The sequence below is a fragment of the Lissotriton helveticus genome, chromosome 11, assembly GCF_964261635.1.
Source record: "Lissotriton helveticus chromosome 11, aLisHel1.1, whole genome shotgun sequence".
NCBI lineage: Eukaryota > Metazoa > Chordata > Amphibia > Caudata > Salamandridae > Lissotriton > Lissotriton helveticus.
Window position 1 is genome coordinate 936,571,274 of NC_136072.1, and position 24,405 is coordinate 936,595,678.

Sequence of the window (24,405 nt, forward strand, 5' to 3'; positions counted from 1 at the left end):
GGTTGTGGGAGTAAAGCTCCTGGACTTAAGCTGAGAACAAATGGGGGTTTGAGCCACCATAAAAGGTGCGCCCTCAGCGGCACTGGGGCGGCCAGGTGCAGAGTGCTGTTTTGGCGTTGGGAACCCAGTAGTTTTCAATGGGGAGTCTCTGAATTGCAAACACACTGCAGGCTTGGGAACAAAGGCCTTCTGGGTGCGACCACCACTTGGAGAGGTAAGTTGGGATGTTGGGGGTTGGTTAGGCACCGTCCGTTGGGACACCCAAGGCCGTGGGGTGTCGGTTGCAGGGGTGCCTTTTAGGGTTGGATCTTCTTACCAGCTCCTGGTTGCGGTTGGGGGCACCTTTCGGTTTGAGGCTGTAGGCGTCAGCTGGAGGCTTGAGGCAGGTCAGGAGTCACCGGATCTCCGGTCAAGATCGCTGGAGACCTCCTCTTGCTGTTGGGCCACTTGAACTCTGGCCATGGGCGTCACGTGCAGGGTTGTGCAGACTCACGGACTTTGGCAGACCTGGAGTCTGTTGGTTTACAAATTTGGTGTTCACAGAACACAGTCTTTTCATTTGAAGGCAGGGCAGGTCCTCAGGGTTCTTGAGGCTGCTGGGAGTTTTGCTTCTGCAGTTTCGAGGTGGGGAAAAGGTCAGTAGAGCTGGGGCCAAGACAGTGGGCGTCCTCTTCTTGTTAGCTTTGGCACTGCTGTTTGGTCCTTCTTCTTTTCTTCTCCTGGTTTCTTGTCCGCCTTCTTGGTTCAGGCTGCCCCCTAAATACTCGAGGTCAGTAGTCAATGGGCCACTGAACTTAGGGTGACTACACCCCTGGTGTGCTCACCCCACGTGGGGGAGCACGCTCCTTCCATCACCACCCCCTTTTGTACCGCTTTGCTCGCCATAAGTTGGCAGGGTATGCTCAGACGTGAGTCCCTTGCTCACTTTGCCACTGGATTCAAGCAAGCCTGGCGGAAAACGGCTGTAATGCCAGAAACCGGTCCTAGGAAGCTTGTTTCCGGTCCAGGGAAGGCATGGCTTGGCAGTTCGGGCTGGACTGTTCACATGAGGCACAGGGTCAGACTGATTTGCATATGGCCGTGTCTGAACTGGGGTGGCAGAGTGGGCTAAAGAACGGTGATGGATTAAACCCAGATCCTTTGACTGGGTGTGAGTGTTTGATTGGTTCAGATGCTCCGTCCATCACCACCCCCTTTTGTACCGCTTTGTTCGTCATAAGTTGACTGGGTATGCTCAGACGTGAGTCCCTTGCTCACTTTGCCACTGGATTCAAGCAAGCCTGGCTGAAGACGGCTGTAATGCCAGAAACCGGTCCTAGGAAGCTTGAGTCCAGGGAAGGCATGGCTTGGCAGTTCGGGCTGGACTGTTCCCATGAGGCACAGGGTCAGACTGATTTGCATATGGCCATATCTGAACTGGGGTGGCAGAGTGGGATAAAGAACGGTGATGGATTAAACCCAGATCCTTTGACTGGGTGTGAGTGTTTGATTGGTTCAGATGCTCCGTCCATCATCACCCCCTTTTGTACCACGTGGGGGAGTGAGCACAATCCCTAACCATGAAGGGTGAGGTTGGCAGAGGTGGGCACACCTTCGCAAACCTTCTGGGCTGGCTAATTTTTCCTGCCGGTCGTCCCTCCGAAAAGGAGGGGAGACAGGAAGGGGGCCTGCGCTTGATATCAGGAGAGGCTGGGTTTGCATTACAAAGGCTGCAAGGCCTTTGAAGCTACCCTGCCACAGATGGCTCTTCCAGGCCTGGAGGAGTGGGGGGTGACAACTGCGCCCGGGAAAGGCTTTGTTTCTGGACTCAGGGAGCGAAGGCTCCCACCCTAGCGGTCCAGAAGAACAAGTTACTTACCTTAGGTAACGCTTTTTCTGGTAGATACAATATCTGCCTGTGGATTCCTCACCTTGTGAATATCCCCTTGCGTCAGCAACATTCGGAAATTCTTTTCGTAGCCTCGCGCCGACGTGGACTTGGACGTCATAGAGACAAGACATCGCTCGCGACTCCGCTGACGTCACCGACGTCTATAATAGGCCCGCGCCGGCGTGATGACATCAGTTCCGCCCTTTTTTCCGTGCCTTCGAGGCACACGGACACACCAATGACAGTAGACATATACACAGTATACGCAGTACAATATCAAGGTAACACACACAGTGTGAAGCAAATGCAATAAAACATTTGAAATAAACAACTCCTTGACAATAAAATAAATACATTACAGAAACTCTGGTATAGAAGAGTTGACAACGGGGAGGCGGGAGGGTCAGTGAGGAATCCACAGGCAGATATTGTATCTACCAGAAAAAGCGTTACCGAAGGTAAGTAACTTGTTCTTCTGATAGATACATCTGCCGTGTGGATTCCTCACCTTGTGAATAGAGTCCCACAGCAGTCCCCACTCCCGGAGGAGGGCGTCCACTCTTCTAAACCAGGAAATCCTGGAGGACAGAGCGCGCAAAATGGCTGTCCCTCCTCACCTCGGAATCCAAACAGTAATGCTTCGCGAAAGTGTGGAGGGAAGACCAAGTTGCCGCCCTACAAATATCCTCTACAGGAACACCTCTAGCCAAAGCTGAGATTGAAGACTTAGCTCTTGTAGAATGAGCCCTTATACCCTCTGGAGGTTCCTTACTGGCCAAAGAGTAGCAGATCTTTATACAGAGAACGATCCATCTTGATAAAGTTCTTTTATGGACCGCTCTTCCTCTTTTGCAGCCAGCAAACCCAATGAAGAGCTGGTCATCCACACGACAGTCTTTAATTCTGTCCAAGTAAAATGACACCGCCCTCTTGGGGTCCAGACGGTGTAACCTCTCCTCCTCCTTGGAAGGGTGTGGGGGAGGATAAAAGGTATGGAGGGTAATGGATTGACCAAGGTGGAAAGGAGTAACCACCTTTGGAAGAAAAGCAGCCCTGGTCCTAAGAACCGTTCGATCAGCATGAATGGTCAAGAATGGGGGCTTGGAACTAAGAGCTTGAAGCTCACTTAGTGACTGGGAGAGACTCATTACAGAGTCTCTCCCAGTCACTTTTTCTTCCCTCGATATCGCACTCTCGCCCTCACTATTCGTTTTCCTGTTCATCGGTAGATATTCCTGCACTGCCTGATTATTTATCTTTCACTCAGTCTCCGTATTATATCTTATTATCACTCAACACTCACTTTATACCGTTGTGCATGGATTTTCGACCTGACAAACCGTTCACTTTTTGTCGCACTAATCACCGTTGTCACGAATTGTGAGAGGTCCTCTGGTTTTGACCTTTTGACCGATTTGTTGTTCTTTTGCTTATAATTTTGGACTGCTGCTACAAGTCCGTTTTTTTCTTAATCACAATATGTCTTACAGCCCTGATGAGTCACAGGTTTTACCCTGTTGATGAAACACGTGTCGGCTGGCGTTTGTTAAAACAAGACAAAGAAATAAAGATCTACACTGAACTTATCAACAGACTATTCTGAATTCATTAACGTTATTCATGCTTCTCTTTGTCTAGAACTACTGTATCACCTGATACTGTTTTATCATACGTGTGCACAGTACCTGTTGTTCACAATGAGGCAGACAATTTGATTTCTTCAAAGTCTGTGACAAGCCCTTCGAAACAGTCAAGTCTCCAGTCCATTACGAAGCCCCCCTTCACACGACATTTACAGGTCATTTATTCTCGCACTCACCAACGACGAGGAACAGTCGGCGTAATTCTCTTGTTTTCTGTGAGCCCGTTTATCAACATCACGCTCCCTGCTGCGGCCAACAATGGTGGAAATTGCTAGAAGAATGAAAACCTTTCGTTAATAAATAGCAAGAGTTTACCTCTACAGCGACAAAGGGTCAGGAAGAAGGAAAACAGTCTCTCGAGCAGTGTGTGTGTGTGTGTGTAAAGGCATCACTGACCTTCAATTTCTTCGTTTCGGAGCTGGCGGATAGCAGCACGGATCAGCTTCCTCTCCTCGTAGTCGTGGGCTGTGCGTAGCTGCAAGGGACCACAGTCATCACCATTAGAAAATGCAAATCTTACAACAACACATGCCATTTGTGATGAAACAGGAAAACATGCTGGCTAGGACTGAAGAAAACGGAATAAACAGGTGTCATGCACTCAAGACCACCCAAAACCATTTTACCTGGGTCCTTGATGGGGAAAGGAGTTTGAGATTCCTTAAAATATATGAGCACCATCACGTATAAGAGAACCTTCCCCGTTACTGATGTATAACTATTGTTATTAGACTAAGTTAAAGTTCAGATCATCAGTGCGGGTGGTAATGAGGGGTGGAGGGGAGGGGTACCCTCTACCCAGAGACTCTATGAATTCTCCTCGTCATAATTGCTGGTGAAGGTAAATGACTTGTAAATATTAAATACTACTGGTGTTCACGAGGGTCATTCTGAGTGCAGCGTTTCTGGTTCACGAGTTCTAACACAACGTGTATTTGTAAAGAGCACGTTCACTCCGATGGGTATCTTGGCGCTGGCCTGAATAACAGATATTTATTGTTACCCAACTCAATAGTACTAATTTTATCGATCCCAGAAGGATGAAAGGTTGAGTGCACACGGCGGGATTTAAAACCTGTGACCATGAGGCCAAACACAGGCCCCTACAGTGGATGCATTAGTCCACTTAGCCACCAGACCCAGCTAACTGTTAACATTAAATAAGTGTCTTGCTGCCCTCTACAGTGTAACTACACCCCGTCAAGTCCGAAAGTGAGAAGTCTTTTGAACCCCATCATTAAACTGCTGCAGACTGGCATGTGTATATGTAATGTCATCAGCCCACTGCAGACGAGAGATGCTCCTCCCAAGGAGAAACCCATAGGGTAACAATCGAAGATGATCACGCTGTATACAAACGAGTTATCTACAAGTGCAGAGCTGCCGTTTTTGGAGCTGGGAACCCAGGTTCGGGTCTCGGCGTCGGATGAACACCCTGAGTTTCTTAACAAATCACTTAATCTGCCAGCGTATTGAGACCCTTAGGGGTGATCAGTGGTCGAAGTGGGGACAAAAAAGTAGGGGAACTGTGGGCGGAGACTCAGGGGCGGAAATAAGCAGAGGATTGGATTAGTGGGCGGAGTCGGAGGTGTGGCTAAAAATAGCAAAACATACCAATTTTTAGTGCATTTGACATTTCACTGACCAGTTACAGCTTATAACGTTATTTAATTCAAACAATCGATACACATGTTTATTTGAGGTTTAATATATAAGTTGTTTATATTTAATTCATTTACAATGTGGGACATGTTGCCAATCACAGAATATTTCAAATACGCTTATAAGTGGAATCATAAGCCATTTGTCTCTAGGCCATGCAGTTTCTTTCATTGGCACTTCTCCTCCCTTTTTCTAACCACTTCTGAACATAAAATTCAGGTTTAAATTCTATGACAGGAGGCCCCACGATGTTTATGAATTAAAACATCATAGAAGACAGATGATTTATTGATATTCTGTTCTGCAGTGGTGTGAGCACATCATTCATTACACTAAAGCCCCGTTCACATTCAGTAGTTGAGGTACAAAAGGTGTTTATAATGTGAACTAATGGTTTCAGGCTTTCAGGGATGCAATTTTTATTTTGGTTGTACTCTCTGAAACCAAGGATGTACTGCCTAGTATCAAATACAGCGGAAGTAGTTGTACGTGTTTTCTGTAGCATGAGATTAGTTAAACGTCCAACAATGGAGTAAGGCTTCCTTTAGACTCTAAAGGAAGCCTTACTCCATTGTTGGACGTTTAACTAATCTCATGCTACAGAAAACACGTACAACTACTTCCGCTGTGGGATAAAATACTATAGATTGATATTAACAGAATACCTTTTACCGTAACACGATGCTGAACGAAATGTTTTCAGAAACACGTGCTGCTGTACTTCTCGTGCCAAATGAAAAGGTTTGATTGGGCAGTGGTCATAGGGTGAGAGGTCATGGAAAAAGACTAAGAGCCAGTAGAGGGGATGGTCAGGGCAGTAAAGTAAAAAAAAAAGTAAAGTCCACATTTGTAAAGCGCACCATCACCCGTAAGGGTCTCTAGGCGCTGGGGGCCGTCGGGAAGATTAAGCGAGCTTTTGCCCAGAGTCACATGGTGCTGGGCTAACCTGCCGCCGGAGCCGGGGATCGAACCGTGGTCCCCAGATTCCAGCGTCAGTCGCCCTGGCCGCGGCGCCACACCTCTCCCCAGGGCAGTGAACACTGCACCCCGGGCAGGCTCAGATATAAGGGGAGAGAAGCAGACTAGGCTGGCGAAAATAGAGGGTTAAAGCAGCCGCCACCCATTAAAGGGACACAAACAAAATACCCAAATAAAATAATGAATAAACAAAGTACTCCGTGAAAGAACAATGGCATTATGCAGCATCCGTGTTCTTTCAGTGCTGTAAGATTATGACTGTGCACACAGCAGGCAGATGCCTCATTTTCGCATTGGAAATAAAACTCAGGGGCTTGGTTTAAAACCAAGTGATGATGAAAATCCCTTGATTTTTGGAGTTAGTCGTAATTCCTTTGCTGAAGAATTCTCTGCTGGAGAATGTGCTGGCAACATTTCTTCTGTCACTGGGATAGTATGGTAGAAGTCAGTCTGTTTGAGGATTGCCCCAAATGGTGAACCCCCTGGGGCAGGATGTACCACTTCCTACTCAACTCAGGGGGTTTTCCATCGCCACCTGACTCTAATTCTGTCCCCTGGCATGGTGGCCCCACAGTACATAACCTTGCCACCACCATTGCTCATCATTGTCACAATTCTTGTCATACTCACACAGCTGACACAATCCACACCAGTCACATTACTCACCCCACCCACACCGATGAAATCAGTCTATTCTCTCATACAATGACATCATCCAATGACGTCACAAAATACCTCTTTCACTTGTGTCCTATTTTTACTCTGCCCACATAATTTGCACTACTTACACAGCTCAACCTGATTACCCCTCTGCGTCATAATGCTCACACAATTCCCAACACCACTCTTCCCTTATCATTCATGCAGCGCAGAGTGATTCACCCACGATTTATAATTAATACACAATCCTCTGTGCCACCATGCCCACCAAGCCCTCTCTTTGGCCTGTGACTGTCATGCCCTACAATCCCGGACACCATTCCATAGAATTTCAAAGGCGTCATCTGTTAATAGCATTGTTGAAATAATGCAGACTGATATCCTGCCATCTTTTAGAGTGAACAAAGTATAGGGGGACCCCTTAAGTACAAATTGGGACCAGGGGAAATGACAGAGAAAACGTGTTGCAATGTCCCTACGTTAGAGAATGATCAAAAGGTGGGGTACCTGCTAAGTAGGCTACCCACTAAGCAAATTCCTTTACTGGACACAACCACTAGAACTCAGTTACAAAATAAGTAAGTTCTCATAACAACAGGCTTTTGTTTCAATCATGGACATATTAGCATATCACTGGATAGAAGATTTCATGTGACAAAAAACACTCTAAATCAAAAAGTTTGGTATATATAAAATAAACATAAGTTTATTACACATGTGTCTTGAATTTTTTTAAAAAGCAGGTATATTGTACACAACAAATACAACAAATACATAAAACTTATACACAAAAATTTGTTAAAAATGTTCAAAGGAACACAGGTCGACGCGGCGTTTCGGTTTAAAAAACCTTCATCAGGACAGTTTCTGAAAAGAAACACAATATTACTACAATATCATGACAATCATGTGTACATCCATAGAAAACTATAAAGCAGCTGTCACCTAATATGTCACATCATTTCATTTCAGCGATTTATCCTAGTGTCCTCTCATGAGCAGTTACGAGAAATGTCAACTTGAGAAACATTATTGGTATCGGGAACAGTCATTTTTTATGCTAATGGTTGTACCATTGAATTTGCTTAAGGAGTATAAAAAATTTTTGGTGATATTACTGGGAGTCTCCAGAATAAGAGATCTATTTTATTTATTACTGGGCGGGTATATCTATAAACCGGCCACTCATATGAAGATGTCTTACCTTCAGATTTGGTGACTGAATTCGCAATTTATTCAGTAACCGGCTTTTGTGATGACAAAGCCTAAATGTGTCCTGGTTTAGGTCCACATATGAAGATCGTGACGTCCCATATATTCGGGATAGGATAAAAACGTTTCACTATGGAGGTACAGATAAAGACCAGAGATAAGTTAAAAATCCACTGTTATTTATACACAAAAGTCAAATAAAGAATCAATTGGCGACATAAATACCTCAATTGTGAGTATTGATTACTTATCGCTGTATCGGAGGGGCCACCAGAGGATTCATACACTATTGCATCTGTATACACTACAAGTTAGGAGAAACAAGGTCTTTTACTGTTTTTAATCGGTAATTTCACATCTTTATGCAGCTATTACGTGGCTACTTAGTCTGTCACCTGTTAAGAATATAACTCACCGATGGCAATTCTTGCGTAATCGCTACAGCCGTTTGATACATGTACTTCATAGGCTGTTTTTATAGTGCTCGCGATTTCAATTCCATCTGTAAATTAATAAGTTTTAAAAAATTCCTTTAAGTTTGTTGCCATCTATTGTACAAAAACAGTATTATTTACTTCCTATTCTGTATTATTCTTCCCTTTACCCAGCCAGCGAGTATTCCGGCGAGATATTAATGTAATTGGAAGCGGGCGCTCGAGATTGCCCTCCATACATTAGGTTTATGACAGCATCATTTAAGGTTTTGAATTACCCAGTGTGGTTCTCATGGCTGTATATAAGTTTGTTGCCATCTATTGTACAAAAAACAGTATTATTTACTTCCTATTCTGTATTATTCTTCCCTTTACCCAGCCAGCGAGTATTCCGGCGAGATATTAATGTAATTGGAAGCGGGCGCTCGAGATTGCCCTCCATACCTTAGGTTTATGACAGCATCATTTAAGGTTTTGAATTACCCAGTGTGGTTCTCATGGCTGTATACCCACCCCCTAGTAAAAATTTCCACATTGTTCTATACGTGGGGCTTGTTACATTATCACAGGTAGTTTGTTAGTGGGTGCAGACCCCGTATTTTAGTGAGAATGCAGCACGCTGTTACTTCCAGCACCGTATTGCTTATTCTAATCGTACCCACATTACTCTTGCAGTGCGGTGTCGTCCAGTATACTTTTCAACTAACGCGGAACGCGTGCTACAGCGAATTTAAGTAATCATTCTAGATGTATACATTTAATGCTGGCGTAATAACTATCTCAGTTTAATGGCATCATTTTGAGCACCTAGCTGTTCGACCCTTCAGTATTTCTTACCTGAATGAAAAGAGCTGGCCTCCCTGCACCTCCGTCTACAGCGTTCTGGATTCTGATGATCCCAATAGGAAACGCTGGCATTGTGTTAGTTAATCTTTAAATAGCAACCCGTTTGCTATTGGTAGATACACAGGGCTATGTGAGTGGCTACAGGCTGGTCACGTGATCGCGATCTACTTATTTTTTTGAGAGGAAAACTTTAATGTTCGCATTCAGTCTCAACAAGATCTTTTCAGTTTATAAAGGCAACAGTTTACAGTCTAGTTTGTAAGAATAATATGCGCATAACAAACATTGGGGATAAACGAACCAAGTTTTATTGTATACCTGCTTTGAAACGTAAAATAGGTTATACTTAGGCTAGCGTCGTTGTATTCTATATGTTAGTCACTGGAGATATTTGAACCCGTTGTTTCTATACATTACAATACTTAAATGTTGGGGTTGTATGGCAACTATCGCTGCAGTTGTATGTACGCATACATGTGTAGCTTCAGCTAGCGTGACTTTCCCTTGATGGTTCCCAGCCTAACAGCTGTTACCAGAAATATTTTTGACGGGAGAGCATTCTATACGAAATCACAAATACTAATATGGAGTGTTTACACAAGTGTCCTCATGTAGGTTGACTGTTTTACTGCACTGGACCTCTTATTTTGTTTGATTAGTTAATAATGCGCTCCCAGTCTTCACGGCTGTTAAGTCCTGATCTAACGCTATTGAACCTCGACATATAGTACTGTTCGCGTTTTTTCCTTTTCTGATTTATGTCACCTCCTCTATTGCTGATAGTCACAGATTCCAAGCAGCACCATCTGAAGTCGTTAATATTGTGACCCGAGGTATGCCAATGGTCAGTAAGGGGTGCCCCTTTCTTGTTATTCCTGATGGCTGATTTGTGCTCATTCATTCGGATGCGTACTTCCCGTGACGTTTCACCAATATAGATTAGGTCGCATGGGCACCTAATCATATAGACAATATTTTTCGAGCGGCAGTTCATGAAACTTTTAATCTCTACAGAGTTGTTCTTAATTTTGATCGTATTGCCTTTCATAATATCCTTACAGTTTGTGCAACCTGAACACGGAAAAGTGCCCGTTGGTAGTGGTGCTTTATTTACGCTCGGTTGGGTACAGATGATATTGTCTCTATAGGTGTGAACTATGCTGTTCCTAATTGTGCGATTTCTCCGGTACGAGAACATCGGTTTAGGATAGTTCTTTTGCTGTCTGTCAGTAATAAGGTGCCAGTTCCTATTAATGATGTTTTTTAACTGGTTGCTGGCAGGATTGAAATTTGTGACAAAGACCAGCGGTTGGGGACCTTTATTAGAGTTTTGTTTGCCACTCAAGAGACTTTCTCGATTATAATATTTGGCTCTTTTATATGCATGTCTTATCATGCGGCGCGGGTATCCTCTATCGATAAATTTCTGTTGAAGAAGACTTGCATGTTTATCAAAATCTTTGATGGTAGTGCAGTTGCGTTTTAATCTAAGAAACTGACCGAAAGGGATATTATTAATTTGGCTTGGGGGGTGGTTACTTTTAAAATGAAGCATGGTGTTTTTGTCCGTAGGCTTGGAAAACAATTCTACATTAATCCGTCCATCTACATGTTTTATTATTAAATCTAAGAATTCACACTGCTGTTTACTTACATGGGAGGTAAACTTTAAATTGGCATCTCCTAGATTAAGCCAGCTGATGAATTCCTGCAACATCTCTGGTGTCCCGGTCCATATAAAAAAGACATCATCGATGTAGCGGGACCACTCAGAGATGTTTTCAGTAAAAGGAGCAAGGTCGTTATAGATGTGTTGATCCTCGAACCTGGACACGTAAAGACATGCCAGGCTCGGCGCACAGGTAGCTCCCATGCTGGTACCCTTTGTCTGTTTATAGAGGTCTTTATTAAAAATGAAGATATTGTTTTTAAGTACCACTTGTACACAGTCTATAATAAAAGTTTCGTGTGCATTATGGTCTCTGTCATTCCTGCTTAGCATTGATTTAATCATTTCGATAGTGGCGTCTTGAGGGATATTTGTATACAGCGCCTCAATATCGAGGGTAACGAGAATTTGGGTTTCTGGGTCAAAATCAATTCCTTCCAGCTTCTGTATTATTGATGTCGTATCCTTTATGTATGCCTTTTGAGAAGTTACAAGGGGTTGTAAAAATACATCCACATATTTACTTAATGGTTCAGTAAGAGAACCGATGCTTGAAACAATCGGTCTCATTGGTGGATCTGTAATACTCTTGTGGACTTTAGGCAATCCATACAGTGCAGGTAGGGTAGGATTGGTGTTATTTAGGAAGAGATATTCTTCCTCACAAATTACATCGTCATCCTTAGCTTGTAACAGAAGAGTTTGTATTGATGTCTTAAGATTACTCCATTCAGTGAAATTAGATGGTTTATAGTGTTGTTGATTAGCTAGCAATACAAGCATCCTATTGTCATAATCAGAAGTGTCCATGACAACGATACCTCCGCCTTTATCAGCCGGCTTGATAGTTAGATTGGTGTTATTTTGAAGGGTCCGAAGAGCAGTTTTTTCATCTCTGGTCAAATTATGTTTTGGCCATTGTTTATGTTTCAAAAGATCATCTACACTTTTGTCTACACTTCTTTCGAAGGCTTCTATATCCTTTGATACCATATTGATGTTTGGGGTCCAGGTTGATTTGTTTTTCAAACCTGATTTGTTGGCACTAACCTGCTTGTCTTTACCTTCAAAGAAGCTAGCCAAGCGAATCTTCCTAAAGAAGCTCTGTAGATCTCTTTCGAGGGAATATCTATCTATTGGTGCAGAGACAGCATATCCTAGTCCCTTCTCTAAAAGGGACATTTCACTGTTACCTAATTTTTGTTGGGACAGATTAATGATTGGCGCTTTTTTGGATTTTGCTAGTCCCAATTTTTCTGACTCCTCGTGTGAGGACGTCGAAGGAATTGGGGAGTTTGGTTGAAATTGCCCCGACCCCTTCCCTTCCCACGTGGCTGGTTGAAGTTTTGTTGGCGAGATTCTAAAAAAGAGAACCCCTCTTTGTTAGCACCTGAATGGGCTTCTTTTGAGGTTCTGCCTTCTTCAGGGCATTCTGCTTCGGATTCAGAACTAGTATAAGATGTATCGAAGAAACGTACCCTTTTCCTACTGTTATTAGGTTGCTGATGTTGAGGTCGATTCTGCCAATTCCTACGGGGATAATGTGTGTCCCTTGGTCTATCATAATAATCTTGTTGGAGATAGGGGTAGACATATTCTAGTTTGTAGTTTTGAATGTCTTTGCGTAGTTTGTTCGTTTTCTTATTAGTTAGATATTCACTGTAACTGGACACGTCTCTTTGGATTTCTTCCAATTTTTGTTTGGCATCTATAAGTGCGGTATTAGAGAAGGGACTAGGATATGCTGTCTCTGCACCAATAGATAGATATTCCCTCGAAAGAGATCTACAGAGCTTCTTTAGGAAGATTCGCTTGGCTAGCTTCTTTGAAGGTAAAGACAAGCAGGTTAGTGCCAACAAATCAGGTTTGAAAAACAAATCAACCTGGACCCCAAACATCAATATGGTATCAAAGGATATAGAAGCCTTCGAAAGAAGTGTAGACAAAAGTGTAGATGATCTTTTGAAACATAAACAATGGCCAAAACATAATTTGACCAGAGATGAAAAAACTGCTCTTCGGACCCTTCAAAATAACACCAATCTAACTATCAAGCCGGCTGATAAAGGCGGAGGTATCGTTGTCATGGACACTTCTGATTATGACAATAGGATGCTTGTATTGCTAGCTAATCAACAACACTATAAACCATCTAATTTCACTGAATGGAGTAATCTTAAGACATCAATACAAACTCTTCTGTTACAAGCTAAGGATGACGATGTAATTTGTGAGGAAGAATATCTCTTCCTAAATAACACCAATCCTACCCTACCTGCACTGTATGGATTGCCTAAAGTCCACAAGAGTATTACAGATCCACCAATGAGACCGATTGTTTCAAGCATCGGTTCTCTTACTGAACCATTAAGTAAATATGTGGATGTATTTTTACAACCCCTTGTAACTTCTCAAAAGGCATACATAAAGGATACGACATCAATAATACAGAAGCTGGAAGGAATTGATTTTGACCCAGAAACCCAAATTCTCGTTACCCTCGATATTGAGGCGCTGTATACAAATATCCCTCAAGACGCCACTATCGAAATGATTAAATCAATGCTAAGCAGGAATGACAGAGACCATAATGCACACGAAACTTTTATTATAGACTGTGTACAAGTGGTACTTAAAAACAATATCTTCATTTTTAATAAAGACCTCTATAAACAGACAAAGGGTACCAGCATGGGAGCTACCTGTGCGCCGAGCCTGGCATGTCTTTACGTGTCCAGGTTCGAGGATCAACACATCTATAACGACCTTGCTCCTTTTACTGAAAACATCTCTGAGTGGTCCCGCTACATCGATGATGTCTTTTTTATATGGACCGGGACACCAGAGATGTTGCAGGAATTCATCAGCTGGCTTAATCTAGGAGATGCCAATTTAAAGTTTACCTCCCATGTAAGTAAACAGCAGTGTGAATTCTTAGATTTAATAATAAAACATGTAGATGGACGGATTAATGTAGAATTGTTTTCCAAGCCTACGGACAAAAACACCATGCTTCATTTTAAAAGTAACCACCCCCCAAGCCAAATTAATAATATCCCTTTCGGTCAGTTTCTTAGATTAAAACGCAACTGCACTACCATCAAAGATTTTGATAAACATGCAAGTCTTCTTCAACAGAAATTTATCGATAGAGGATACCCGCGCCGCATGATAAGACATGCATATAAAAGAGCCAAATATTATAATCGAGAAAGTCTCTTGAGTGGCAAACAAAACTCTAATAAAGGTCCCCAACCGCTGGTCTTTGTCACAAATTTCAATCCTGCCAGCAACCAGTTAAAAAACATCATTAATAGGAACTGGCACCTTATTACTGACAGACAGCAAAAGAACTATCCTAAACCGATGTTCTCGTACCGGAGAAATCGCACAATTAGGAACAGCATAGTTCACACCTATAGAGACAATATCATCTGTACCCAACCGAGCGTAAATAAAGCACCACTACCAACGGGCACTTTTCCGTGTTCAGGTTGCACAAACTGTAAGGATATTATGAAAGGCAATACGATCAAAATTAAGAACAACTCTGTAGAGATTAAAAGTTTCATGAACTGCCGCTCGAAAAATATTGTCTATATGATTAGGTGCCCATGCGACCTAATCTATATTGGTGAAACGTCACGGGAAGTACGCATCCGAATGAATGAGCACAAATCAGCCATCAGGAATAACAAGAAAGGGGCACCCCTTACTGACCATTGGCATACCTCGGGTCACAATATTAACGACTTCAGATGGTGCTGCTTGGAATCCGTGACTATCAGCAATAGAGGAGGTGACATAAATCAGAAAAGGAAAAAACGCGAACAGTACTATATGTCGAGGTTCAATAGCGTTAGATCAGGACTTAACAGCCGTGAAGACTGGGAGCGCATTATTAACTAATCAAACAAAATAAGAGGTCCAGTGCAGTAAAACAGTCAACCTACATGAGGACACTTGTGTAAACACTCCATATTAGTATTTGTGATTTCGTATAGAATGCTCTCCCGTCAAAAATATTTCTGGTAACAGCTGTTAGGCTGGGAACCATCAAGGGAAAGTCACGCTAGCTGAAGCTACACATGTATGCGTACATACAACTGCAGCGATAGTTGCCATACAACCCCAACATTTAAGTATTGTAATGTATAGAAACAACGGGTTCAAATATCTCCAGTGACTAACATATAGAATACAACGACGCTAGCCTAAGTATAACCTATTTTACGTTTCAAAGCAGGTATACAATAAAACTTGGTTCGTTTATCCCCAATGTTTGTTATGCGCATATTATTCTTACAAACTAGACTGTAAACTGTTGCCTTTATAAACTGAAAAGATCTTGTTGAGACTGAATGCGAACATTAAAGTTTTCCTCTCAAAAAAATAAGTAGATCGCGATCACGTGACCAGCCTGTAGCCACTCACATAGCCCTGTGTATCTACCAATAGCAAACGGGTTGCTATTTAAAGATTAACTAACACAATGCCAGCGTTTCCTATTGGGATCATCAGAATCCAGAACGCTGTAGACGGAGGTGCAGGGAGGCCAGCTCTTTTCATTCAGGTAAGAAATACTGAAGGGTCGAACAGCTAGGTGCTCAAAATGATGCCATTAAACTGAGATAGTTATTACGCCAGCATTAAATGTATACATCTAGAATGATTACTTAAATTCGCTGTAGCACGCGTTCCGCGTTAGTTGAAAAGTATACTGGACGACACCGCACTGCAAGAGTAATGTGGGTACGATTAGAATAAGCAATACGGTGCTGGAAGTAACAGCGTGCTGCATTCTCACTAAAATACGGGGTCTGCACCCACTAACAAACTACCTGTGATAATGTAACAAGCCCCACGTATAGAACAATGTGGAAATTTTTACTAGGGGGTGGGTATACAGCCATGAGAACCACACTGGGTAATTCAAAACCTTAAATGATGCTGTCATAAACCTAAGGTATGGAGGGCAATCTCGAGCGCCCGCTTCCAATTACATTAATATCTCGCCGGAATACTCGCTGGCTGGGTAAAGGGAAGAACAATACAGAATAGGAAGTAAATAATACTGTTTTTTGTACAATAGATGGCAACAAACTTATATACAGCCATGAGAACCACACTGGGTAATTCAAAACCTTAAATGATGCTGTCATAAACCTAATGTATGGAGGGCAATCTCGAGCGCCCGCTTCCAATTACATTAATATCTCGCCGGAATACTCGCTGGCTGGGTAAAGGGAAGAATAATACAGAATAGGAAGTAAATAATACTGTTTTTGTACAATAGATAGCAACAAACTTAAAGGAATTTTTTAAAACTTATTAATTTACAGATGGAATTGAAATCGCGAGCACTATAAAAACAGCCTATGAAGTACATGTATCAAACGGCTGTAGCGATTACGCAAGAATTGCCATCGGTGAGTTATATTCTTAACAGGTGACAGACTAAGTAGCCACGTAATAGCTGCATAAAGATGTGAAATTACCGATTAAAAACAGTAAAAGACCTTGTTTCTCCTAACTTGTAGTGTATACAGATGCAATAGTGTATGAATCCTCTGGTGGCCCCTCCGATACAGCGATAAGTAATCAATACTCACAATTGAGGTATTTATGTCGCCAATTGATTCTTTATTTGACTTTTGTGTATAAATAACAGTGGATTTTTAACTTATCTCTGGTCTTTATCTGTACCTCCATAGTGAAACGTTTTTATCCTATCCCGAATATATGGGACGTCACGATCTTCATATGTGGACCTAAACCAGGACACATTTAGGCTTTGTCATCACAAAAGCCGGTTACTGAATAAATTGCGAATTCAGTCACCAAATCTGAAGGTAAGACATCTTCATATGAGTGGCCGGTTTATAGATATACCCGCCCAGTAATAAATAAAATAGATCTCTTATTCTGGAGACTCCCAGTAATATCACCAAAAATTTTTTATACTCCTTAAGCAAATTCAATGGTACAACCATTAGCATAAAAAATGACTGTTCCCGATACCAATAATGTTTCTCAAGTTGACATTTCTCGTAACTGCTCATGAGAGGACACTAGGATAAATCGCTGAAATGAAATGATGTGACATATTAGGTGACAGCTGCTTTATAGTTTTCTATGGATGTACACATGATTGTCATGATATTGTAGTAATATTGTGTTTCTTTTCAGAAACTGTCCTGATGAAGGTTTTTTAAACCGAAACGCCGCGTCGACCTGTGTTCCTTTGAACATTTTTAACAAATTTTTGTGTATAAGTTTTATGTATTTGTTGTATTTGTTGTGTACAATATACCTGCTTTTTTAAAAAATTCAAGACACATGTGTAATAAACTTATGTTTATTTTATATATACCAAACTTTTTGATTTAGAGTGTTTTTGTCACATGAAATCTTCTATCCAGTGATATGCTAATATGTCCATGATTGAAACAAAAGCCTGTTGTTATGAGAACTTACTTATTTTGTAACTGAGTTCTAGTGGTTGTGTCCAGTAAAGGAATTTGCTTAGTGGGTAGCCTACTTAGCAGGTACCCCACCTTTTGATCATTCTCTAACGTAGGGACATTGCAACACGTTTTCTCTATCTTTTAGAGTGAACCATGGAAGTTGTAAATGACATATAAAAGGGATGCATAGCATGGTCTGTAGAGACTTGGGCTGGGGTGTGCAAATAAACAAACACGACATAGAAGATATACACAGGCACTGGTAGAAGTGAAGAAGGATTATACCAACATCGGTTCAGAGATTTAGAAAACTCAACTGAGAAATGCAAATTTACAGACACAAACTTTAACATAGAGGCAGTGTAAATAGAACTATGTTGGAAGACAATACCAAATTATCTGTCAGTGTTCACTGAATTATGGAGGAAGAATAGAAGCAAATCATGAAAAATGTATGAATAAACACACATTTCGTGGCACATTTTGTGGTTAAATTATCCATTCCTTATCCTGCTTCAATGCACATAGATCGTGATGCAAAATGGCATTATCTTGTGTAAAGGGAGAGAAATAATTTTATTAAAACTGCCCTCTCTACTGGACAGAATACATTTGTTTTGGTCAACATTAAGTATCCAAAATTGCACACAGGGGAATACAGACATGGAAACAAAAATAGCTTTTAATAAACGAAGTTTCTCATAATTCTGTACACCCCAGTTATTTGTGAAATATCAGGTGTTTTGCCTTTACATCCTTGTGCTTGTAGAAACACTGCTTTCAAAGAAGAACCAACCTTACATATTGTAACGCAGGCACTCCACAGAGGGGACCATAAGATGCAACACACTAGACATTAAAAAGAAAGGCGAAGTTTTGACAGCCGCCTTGAAATAATCGCTTCTTTTAGAATGCTGCGATCTTTTATGACAAACTGGCAAACAGTGAAGAGAGTAATTTCCAGGAGAGGCTGGTGGGGCTGGGTCAGCTTTTCAGTGGCTGGCTGGAGCGATAGCAAGTCACAGAGTCCCCCAGGTGGCGTCCGTCAGTCTGCTTGACACCAGAGAATCATTGTCACAGGTCACAGTGGGGGCTGGCAGCGTTGTGAGGTGTGAATCACGGCAGCAGCAGGGCCATCAGAGTAGCCGTTTTCGCACCATGCTACACTGATGGCCCTTTCAGTCTCACTTTGCAGGCCCCTTAGACACAGCGGGGAAGGGGAGGAGGGCGGGCGCACTGCAGAGGCCTTCTGAATATTCACGTTGCACCACTCATGGGGGAAAAAAGGTGTACTTTTAAAGTATGGCAATTTTACAGTCCCCGATACGCTTTTTCAAAAGTAAGAAGTAGGGGAACGGACTAACATAATTTTAAGAAGTAGGGGCACGCCGTGCCCTTCCGTCCCCGCCCACTTCTAACGCTGGGGGTGATTACTTAGCCACCCTATCATACATGTATTATGTGTAAATAGCATCCCTCATAAGAAAAAGTCTATGGTCCCGGATAGGAGTATTGAGAAATTGTATTCCTCCAATTAGGACTTAACCCACACAGAATGTGGACCATTAATTACAGACACAAATCCTTATTCTGATATTTTCTGCCGGTAACATTGTGTTCCCGCACCCGGGAAACACTGACCCTCTCTCATAATTGTGCGCAGGGGAATTCCACACAGTAGCTCCGTGCCGCACAACTTTTATTAGGTACCCGTGGGGTTGTATATAAGCAACCCTAGATGGATAGCGTTGTACTATGTAATGCCAAAATGTGCATGTTGGGTATAAGTGGAGCTGCTGTGCATGTCGACACAACAGTCAAATATAGTAATTCTGCAGTTGCGACTACGTAAGGTCTCAATTCTTGCTGCTGGCAGGTGCAACAGGGTCCTTACTCATTTCAATTCAGTTATATGGGTGCCACGCCCAGCGTTTTACTAATAAAGACTGTGAAATGGACCCTTCCCTTTTATCGGCACTGGTGCTGCTGTGCGATTAACAGGGCAAGGCGTGTCACTCACTCAACTATACAACTAAAGATAAATCAAGCTGAATTATTTGGAATATCCAAGAGAGTATATGGGCAAGCAATACAAACGACACACTGCCCCATCAGGTGAAGTACTGTGCTCTTTTACATAGCCATTACATTAACTGTCCCCCTCTTTGCTCAATCTAACTAAATATGTATATTATATTTTCCCAGTTTGTAAGGTGCTTCTACTGAAAAAATAGAGCCAGTGCGCTGCAATGCACAACTGTCCATTCAATTTCTTGTGTGTAACACTATCTTATGTAAACTGCATTTTTAAAAAGCAAGTGAACATGTGAGTCAGTGTCCCTGCCGGGCTAAATATTTACCATATTCTTTGGCCATTGAGATGTCCTTCAAAATACATTAAATTATAATCATCAGGTAATGGTGATCAACCTATTATCCTTTGAATAAGTAATATATCCCCAGGTCGGTGGTGGGTTTAGTGGTCGATGGGCTAAACAGGTGGTTTCTGCTGGGTCCTATGTTCTTTTTTCTTTCACACTCTCATCAAATACCATCATTCCAAGTCACACTCAAGTGGGACACGGATCAGTTACAGACCAGCAACACACTGACTCCGCTCAAATGGTGGTATCCTGGGAGTTCAACTGAAACACTCCATACCTCAAAATTCATTTCAAATCCCAATGAAGGAGGATGGTTCACGAAAACCAGTCTGTTGATTCAGAAATCTTTCAGGATCTGACTGAAAAATGTTCCAGGTAACTCGAAACAGAAGCTACCTCAGGGGCCATCTGCACCTAGGCTTCTCTTTGGGTTATCTGTAAAAGAGTGTCTCCTGGCCTCCTCCTTTCCTCTGGTCCAACTCCAGACTCATCTCCTCACCCCCTAACCTCAACTGCCTAATATTCTCTTCTCCTCGGTAGCAACATTCTATTGATGACATCAGAGGCCTGAAACAGCAGCACTAGGCGTCCTCTACTGTATCCGCAATTAAAAAACAAACAAAATAGTACCCTGAGGCATGCAACTCCAAATCCAAGCAAACCAATGGTGCAGTGGCAGCTGCAAAGACTAAATAAAAGTGGCACACCAGATAGTTTACAAACATCAATATTTTTAACAGGTTCTTTGTATGCAGGTTAGAATTGTTGTTCACGTAGGCGCTATACTTGCTCTGAAGTTGTGCCTGTGCATACACCTAATGTTATGTGAAGTCAAAAGGTAATGAATGATAGGTGCACTGTGAATGTAATTTTGGCAACTGTAGTTCTTTCACAGAGCCATATTTTTATTATTATTAATAATTAAGTTGAGGAATCCAGCATATTTTATTTCAGGGGTTTCACTTTTGTAGACCAAACGACAATGTCCAGAAATCCATAAAGCCATTAACTGTGGGCTTGAAGATTGCATCTGAATCTAACAAAGCATCAAGCTGTTGTAGAAGGAAAAGTTACTTGCCTGTAAGAACAATAGTTACTTACCTGTAGTCTGTGGTTTCCCAGTATTGGTGTCTTTCATAGATTCACATGCCTGAATCATTCCCCGTCGTCGGAGTGGGAGTCTCACGGTACATAAAAAAGCAATAATTTGCATATAAGAAACTAAAAACCTTGGTAATAACCAACCAGGAAGTAAAGTAGCCCTAAGCTACAGTGTAAACAACTTCCACACTCATGACTATCCTAGTCATTTTGTATAGACCAAACTGCAGCCAATTAGGCGCACGCACCCACCAGAATGTTCTCCCCACAGGCTCAGGCTCTCAGATTTTCTCGCACAGGAGTGAAACCAACGCTATCGCCTGAGGAGCCTCTGAGGGGAGGTGGGAGGGTGCATGTGAATCTATGAAAGAAACCAATACTGGAGAACCACAGATTACAGGTAAGTAACTATTGTTCTTCTCCAGTATTGGGGTGTCTTTCATAGATTCACATGCCTGAATCAGAGTAGATAGCAGTACACACCACCCTGCTCATAGACGCTCCTTGTATCGTAGTGCATATGCATGCCTTGCAAACAAGAATCACATGTAAAATAAGCATCTAAAAGAGCATAGAGGAGAAGGTAGAACAGAGGCTCACCTTATTTAAAAAGATTGTGAAGCACTGCTCGTCCCATGGAAGTATCTGCATCGCTGGCAGCATCTAAGCAGTAGTGCTTGGTGAAGGTATGCTTGCTGGACCAAGTTGCAGCTCTGCAGATGTGATGGAGAGGCACTCCAGCAAAAAGGGCTGTCGAGGTGGAGACCGCTCTCATAGAATGCGCCTGTGGCAATGATTGCAATGGACTTCCTGCTTGCTGATGACATAGACTGATTGCTGAGGACACCCAGCGGGCTATGGTCTGTTTAGATACCGCGTATCCTTGACGTATCCTTCCGGAAGCTACAAATAACTGGTCTGTCTTACACAATGTAGCAGTTCATTGAAGATAGAATTTGAGACATTTTCTGATGTCAAGGGAATGCACGGCCTTCTCCGCTACCGTTTGCGGATTAGGAAAGAATGTTTTTAGAATCGCTGGCTCGTTAAGACGAAAGTCGGATGGAACTTTAGGCATGTAGCTTGGATTGGTACGAAGCACCACAAAATTTGAAGTGAATAGTAAAAACGGAGACTTGATGGTAAATGCTTGAATGTCACTGACTCTATGTGCCGAAGTCAGTGCTAGAAGAAGAGAAACCTTCCAGGAAAGGAATTTGAGATCCACCTTATGAATATGTTCAAAGGGGTGACGCATGAGTTGGGAGAGCACTACATTCAAGTACCAGGAAGGAGGTGGACGCCGAACAGGAGGGAACATTCGGAATAGACCTTTGAAGAATTGTTGAATTATTCTAGTGGTGTACAGAGAATTAGAGCCATCTTGACGGAACCTGGAAATGGCTGCCAAAAACACCTTCAGTGTGGCATGAGACAAGCCAGATTTAGCCAATTGAAGAAAGAACGGTAAGATCTGTTCTGGTTTAGCATGGAGTGGATGTAAATTGGCCGCAAGACACCAGGCACAAAACCTTTTCCATTTAAGTTTGTATGTCTTAATAGTAGCAGGCGCTCTAGCATTGGCTAAAACCTCGCGACAATCCTCTGGGATATCTAGATGGGCGAACTCAACGTGTTGAGGAGCCAAGTTGCTAATTTCAAGGAAGCTGGGTCCGGATGACAAATTTGACCCCTCTGCATTGTCAGAAGATTCGGTATTGGTTGAAGTTGTATGGGATTGCACTCCGAGAGAAGTAGAAGCTCGGTGACCCAATATTGGCGAGGCCACCTGGGCGCAATGAGGATGAGGCGACATGGTTGCTGTTTCATTTTCCGAATGACCCTGGGAACCAAAGGAATCGGCGGAAAGGCGTATGCATATATCTGAGACCAGTTCATCAAAAGTGCATCCCCGCAAGAGTCCTTGTGGGGAATCCAGCTTGCAAAGTGTGGGCATTTGGGGTTCTGATTTGTTGCAAATAAGTCCAGGTCGGGATGACCCCCACTCTTGAAAGACTCTGTCCAAAGTCGGTTGATGGATTTCCTATTCGTGATTGGACGCTGTAGTTCTGCTGAGAGAATCTGCTAGTACATTGGACATTCCTGGAACGTGCACTGCTGAAAGATTTATCCTGTGATCTAGAGCCCAACTCCAAATCTCCTGGGCTTGCTGAGAAAGACAGGCCGATTTTGTGATCCCTTGTTTGTTTAAGTAATGCATACTTGTTGTATTGTCTGTCTTGATTAGAATTGTGGATCATTGTATTACTGTTTGAAAGGACTTCAAGCCCAGAAAAATTGCTCTCAATTCTAGCAGATTTATGTGCCATTTCTTTTGATGCGTATTCCATTTTCCATTGACAGTCATTCCCTGTAGGTGTGCCCCCATCCTTCCAGGGAAGCATCCGTGGTGATGGTATACCTTGGAACTTCCGTCAGGAATGAACACCATACTTGTAGGTTTTTCCTTTGAACCCACCAAAGAAAAGCTTCTCTCATGCGGTAAGTTATGGTGATCCTGTCGTCGAACGACCCCGAAACCTGCACCCATTGGAGGTTGAGTTCCTCTTGGAAAGGTCTAATCCGAAAATGGCAGTTGGGTATGAGCGGGATGCAGGATGATAGCATCCCTAGGAATATAAAAAACGAAAGAGGCACCCTGAAGCCTAAAAAGGATAAAGGGGGAGGGAACAACCCACCAGGGCAGAATACATCAGAAGCAACATGAAAAGGGGAGTTCCCAATCTAAAAAGGGGACCCAACAAGTTCCGACAATAAATAAGGAACGCCCACAGAGCCGCTCACAAATTACAAATATTGAATCATTTATTTATATTTATAGAAAAGTATAATACATTTTGTTTAATTCAATAAGACATACATTTTTACATAAATAAGAGTCAGGAATTAATAAATCATCAGCCCAAGGGACACAGAGAACATTTAAAAATTGGCACACAGATCACTCACTCATTCTGACTCATTCCCAAACCATAGCCATTCATACTCTACTCAATCAACAGCCACTTATAATCAAACAAACACTGAAAAGCGCCGACGCGCGTTTCGGAACAGTGCCAATATGGGAAATTCCTTCATCAGGGCGCATATCCTAAACAGCACAAATTATTCAGGTCTCAATGGAGATCCTATGACGGAATGGTGTAGAACAGGTCCCAAATAGTACATAAGGGCGGAAAAAGCATATCCAATCTTTTTGGGAGTGGACTGTTCACAATCCGTAATCGGCTCGTGAATAAAGTGAGGACCGAAGTATCAGCGGTCTCCCAAACGGGGCGGCAGAACAATTATTATAAGGGCTGCATTGAAGGATCAGTCTGAGAAATAATTGCAGGCTGAAAAAAGCACAGGGCGAGTCTAAGGCAGTCAATCTTCCAAGAGAGATACGTCCCAGAGATGAACAGGACGTAAGGTAAAGGACAGAGGCATCTGGGCTCAACCATAAAATTCTATTTTAG

The 24,405-nt window shown here is 42.5% G+C and overlaps 1 protein-coding gene across 4 annotated transcripts in view; it reads right to left on the reverse strand.

Annotated features, from left to right (window-relative positions):
• Window positions 1-24,405, reverse strand: part of SMTN (smoothelin) — a 1,119,422-nt gene that overhangs the window by 727,383 nt on the left and 367,634 nt on the right. For all 4 annotated transcript variants that reach the window (XM_078667269.1, XM_078667270.1, XM_078667267.1 and 1 more), the window contains exons 5-6: window positions 3,910-3,988; window positions 3,690-3,784 (exon numbers count right to left, since the gene is read on the reverse strand). In XM_078667269.1, coding sequence (XP_078523395.1) covers window positions 3,690-3,784; window positions 3,910-3,988 — 174 coding nt within the window. The remainder of the gene's footprint in view (window positions 1-3,689; window positions 3,785-3,909; window positions 3,989-24,405) is intronic.